The following is a 4,461-nucleotide window of genomic DNA, read 5'->3' on the forward strand; positions in this document are numbered from 1 at the left end:
GTCGCCTGAGGCGGGAATTGAACCCGGGTCTCAGGCGCTGTGAGGCAGCAGTGCTAACCACTGTGCCACCGTGCCGCCCATCAGTTCCTCTCTCATACCTTTATTTAACTGTAACACCATTACATCCGATTTTGCCTTCTCCCTTTCAAACTCCAGACTGAACTCTACCATATTATGGTCGCTACTTCCTAAGGTTTCCCTTACTTTAAGATCTTTTATAGAGTCTGGTTCATTGCAAAGCACTAGGTCCAGAATAGCCTGCTTTCTTGTGGGCTCCATGACAAGCTGTTCCAAAAGCCATCCTGTAAGCATTCCATGAATTCCCTTTCTTTGGATCCACTGGCAACATTATTTACCCAGTCCACCTGCATATTGAAGTCTCCCATGATCAATGTAACCTTGCCTTTCTGACATGCCTTCTCTATTTCCCGGTACATGTTGCGTCCCTGGTTCTGACCACTGTTAGGAGGTCTATACACAACTCCAATTATGTTTTTTTTTTTGCCTTTGTGGTTTCTCAATTCCACCCACACAGACTCCACATCATCTGACGCTATGTCATTCAATACCATAGATTTAATTTTGTTCTTAACTAACAAGGCAACCCCACCCCCTCTGCCCACCTCTCTGTCTTTTCGATAAGTTGAAAAACCATGGAGGTTTAACTGCCAGTCCTGACCCCCCTGTAACCAATCAGATAACTATAACTAGGGAAATGTGTTAGGGAAACTCATGGGGCTACAGGACAATAAGTCCACCAGACCTGATGAGTTGGATTCTGGGATATTGAAAGAGGTAGCTGCAGAGATTGTGGATGCAATGGTAGCAACCTTCCAGGAATCAATAGATTCTGGAAAAGACCCAAATAATTGAAAATGGACACATGTTATTCAAAAAAAGGAGGGAGACAAAAAAAAGCACAATTTTAGGCTTGTTGGATTAATATCTGTTACTGGTTAAATATTAGAGTCAATTAAAAATAATATAATATATTCAGAAATGCATAATATGGTCAAACAGACTCAGCATGGCTCATGAAGGGAAATCAATCCTGACAAATTTGAGGAAGTTGCAAACAGGACAGATGAAGTGGGACTAGTGGATGGTAATGTATTTATGTTTTCAAAAGGTACTGAGTGTGTGGCTACTTAATACTGAAGGATACAATAGTGTTGGAGGTGATAGAGTTTGGATAAGGGGGACAGCATACAACTAGCGAAGTGTCACATTGATCAGTGCTGGGCCCACAATTATTAACAATATATTTTAATGTCTTGGATGAGGAAAGTTAATTCACTATAACCAAGTTTGTGGATGACACAAAAATAGATGGAAAGGCAAGTAGTGAAGATGACACAAAGTCTGCACGGGAATATAAATAAAGTGGGCCAAAACTTGGAGATGGAATGAAATGTAGGAGAATGTGTAGTTATGCACTTTATCAGGAAGAATAGTTGTGCTGAATATTACTTAAATGGAGAAAGACTACAGTAAGCAGCTGCACAGAGGGATTTCAAGGCCCTTGTGCGGGTCACATATGAGGATAGGAGTAAAAAATAGGGAAATCTTGTCATAACTATGTAAAACACTAGTTACACCATAGTTAGAATGCTGGGAATAGTTTTGGTTCCCTTATTTAAGGAAAGATATACTGGCATTGAAGGGAGTCCAGAAAAGGCTCACTGGGTTAATCCTGGATTTGGAGGGATTTTCTTATGAGGTGAAGTTGAGGAGGTTGGATCTGTTCTCCCTATTAATGGCATGATATCCTTCAAACTCCAGTCCTGCACAAAAGGCCCATGGGGTAATGGGGTAATTGTTTTTGGCTAGGTTTTTATCAATAATATGTGTTTTGCTGGAACACAGCAATATGTATTTCTAGTTATATTAGTTATCGTTAAAAATACCAACGGTAGTAGGCCATTTTTAAGCCTGTTCACCATTCAGTAAGATGATGGCTGATTCTCTACCTCAACACAATTTCCTTGCCCTTATTTGTGTTCCAGTGATGGTAGTAAGAGTAAAAATCTATTGGTCTCAGCCTTGAACATACTGAATGATTGAACCTTGGTGGGCCTCTGAGCAGAGAATTCCAAAGGTTCAGTATCTTCTAAGTGAAAAAATTGCTGCTCATCTCAGTCCCAAATTATCTGCACTTTATTCTGAGATTTGATTCTAGACCCTCCAGCTAAAGTAACACCTTTCCTGTATCTTCCCTGTCATTTCCTGTAGAAATTTTGTATGTTTGAATGAAATCATCTTCTAAACACGAAAGAATATACACCCAGTCTAGTTAATTTTTCCTCACAGGACATTCCTTCTGTTCCAGCAATTAATTTGTTTGTGCTTTATTGCACTCCCTCTGAGGCAAGTATGTTGCAATGCTCCAGTATGGTCTTACTAGTGCTCAATTGCAGTAACACCTTTACTCAAGTCCTTTTGCAATAAGCATACTATTTGCCGCCTTAATTACTTGCTGTATCTACATGTTTACCTTCAGTGACTCACAAACAAGAACGCTTAAGTCTCTTGAAGTTCAATATTTCCCAGCTTCTTGTAATTTAAGCATTGTACTGCTTTTCTTTTTTTATATCTCAAAATCCTTTCATTTCTCTACATTTCATCTGTGTTTTATTTTTGCCCACTCACTTAATCTCAATATTTTAAGCTTATTATTTAGCCTGTGTCATAATTGTAAGGTTGAATTGATCATGGTGCAATGAGGGCAACAGGCCATCTGAGACCGAGGTGAACAATAGAACTGATAATATATCTCCTTAAGCAACATGATTAACAGATTCAGACAGAATCAGAGGGGAGACTGTGAATTCAATGTCACATTGGGGAAAAGAGTGAAATAGAGGGAATGAAAGATGGAAGGAAGAACAAAAAACTGTCAGCAAGAAAAAAATAAGGAATATTATTTAAATTTGACACTTTGAAGCCAACACCAACCCTTGGTGTGAGTTGTCACAGTTTTTTCACTCTTAAATTGATGGGCCAGAGTGTTTGATTGCAGTGATTAACACATTTAATAAGGTGTTTGTGTTGTTAATGATTAGAGTTACCTTTCAATGAGCATTGAGGTGGCTTCTTGTGATGCAGTGGTACTGTCTCTGCCTCTGGACTGGGAGTCCTGGGTTAAAAGTCCCAACTGCACTGGAGGTGTGTTATAACATCTCTGGTCAGTTTGATTAGGAAAAATTAATAGTTAAAGGTAGTAACTTCATGAAAATTATGAAGAGACTGAGGGTGAGATACCATGTTTGAGAAGCTCATGTTACATATGGGCCATAATTTGTGGTGATTTATAATTACTGGGCTATACCTCCCTTACTACATGTTTTTGGCTGATTTGGATATGATAACAGAGTGCATCATCAAAAGGGATGCAATTACCTTTTAAACAAAGTCTGGGCCAAAAATAAAGTTTGACATTTTGGCCACTCTATTAGAAGAGGCTCTGAAGGGGTTCATGAAAGCAATGGATCAATAGCATAAGAGACCATATTTCTAGACCTAGCTCACTTGAATCAGGCCTGTGATGATTGATATTTCGTAAAGACTTTCTGAACTAGAACGCTGAAGCAAATTTGGTGAAATAACTTCAATTGGAGCCAGGTGAGCGAAGGTACCTGTTGAAGTAATCAACCTCTGTGGTTCTTCTAGGTTGGGAACAGCATTTGCTTATTATGGACTGGTTCTAACCAGCTCAGAGCTATTGGAAAACAATCCAGTCTGTGGCGGTGAGGGAGCCAACAAAGGACCAGATGTAGTTAATACTTTGGAAACCTGCCATTGTAAGGTGTTTGAATCTGCAGACTACCAGACCATGATCATCAGCACTTTAGGAGAATTCATGTGTAAGAAATATTATTCTGTTTAAAATGTTAACTGTCATTCACCCTTTCTCTTACATTTAATTTGTTGGATTTCATCCTCTTAAAGTGTTATCACTCTGAATGTTGTGTTGAGTTGGTTGAATGATCAAAGCTCAAGGATTGCCCTTTCTCATTCAAATGTCTTCAACATAGAATGTGACATGAGGTGATTAAAAAGACAACCATCTCACTGCCAAGAAAAAAAAGCATTCTGAAAGATGTTACTGTAAAAAAATGGCTGATGAGAAATTAATCACAAAGCATACTCACAGAACATCAATGCCATATAATATCTACAGCTGAAAATGTGTTGCTGGAAAAATGCAGCAGGTCAGGCAGCATCCAAGGAGCAGGAGTATCGACATTTCGGGCATGAGCCCTTCTTCAGGAATGAGGAATGTGTGCCAAGCAGGCTAAGATAAAAGGTAGGGAGGAGGGACTTGGGGGAGGGGCGTTGGAAATGCGATAGGTGGAAGAAGGTTAAGGTGAGGGTAATGAGGTGAGGGTGATAGGCCGGAGTGGGGGTGGGGGCGGAGAGGTTAGGAAGAAGATTGCAGGTTAGGAAGGTGATGCTGAGTTC

At 39.7% G+C, this 4,461-nt stretch overlaps 1 protein-coding gene across 10 annotated transcripts in view; it reads left to right on the top strand.

Annotated features, from left to right (window-relative positions):
• The window catches only part of svopl (SVOP-like), a 158,058-nt gene that overhangs the window by 133,587 nt on the left and 20,010 nt on the right, over nt 1-4,461 (top strand). For all 10 annotated transcript variants that reach the window (XM_043708975.1, XM_043708979.1, XM_043708976.1 and 7 more), the window contains one exon: nt 3,670-3,863. In XM_043708975.1, the coding sequence (XP_043564910.1) occupies nt 3,670-3,863 (194 nt within the window). The remainder of the gene's footprint in view (nt 1-3,669; nt 3,864-4,461) is intronic.

The sequence above is a fragment of the Chiloscyllium plagiosum genome, chromosome 19 (genome assembly GCF_004010195.1).
Source record: "Chiloscyllium plagiosum isolate BGI_BamShark_2017 chromosome 19, ASM401019v2, whole genome shotgun sequence".
NCBI classification, from domain to species: Eukaryota; Metazoa; Chordata; class Chondrichthyes; order Orectolobiformes; family Hemiscylliidae; genus Chiloscyllium; species Chiloscyllium plagiosum.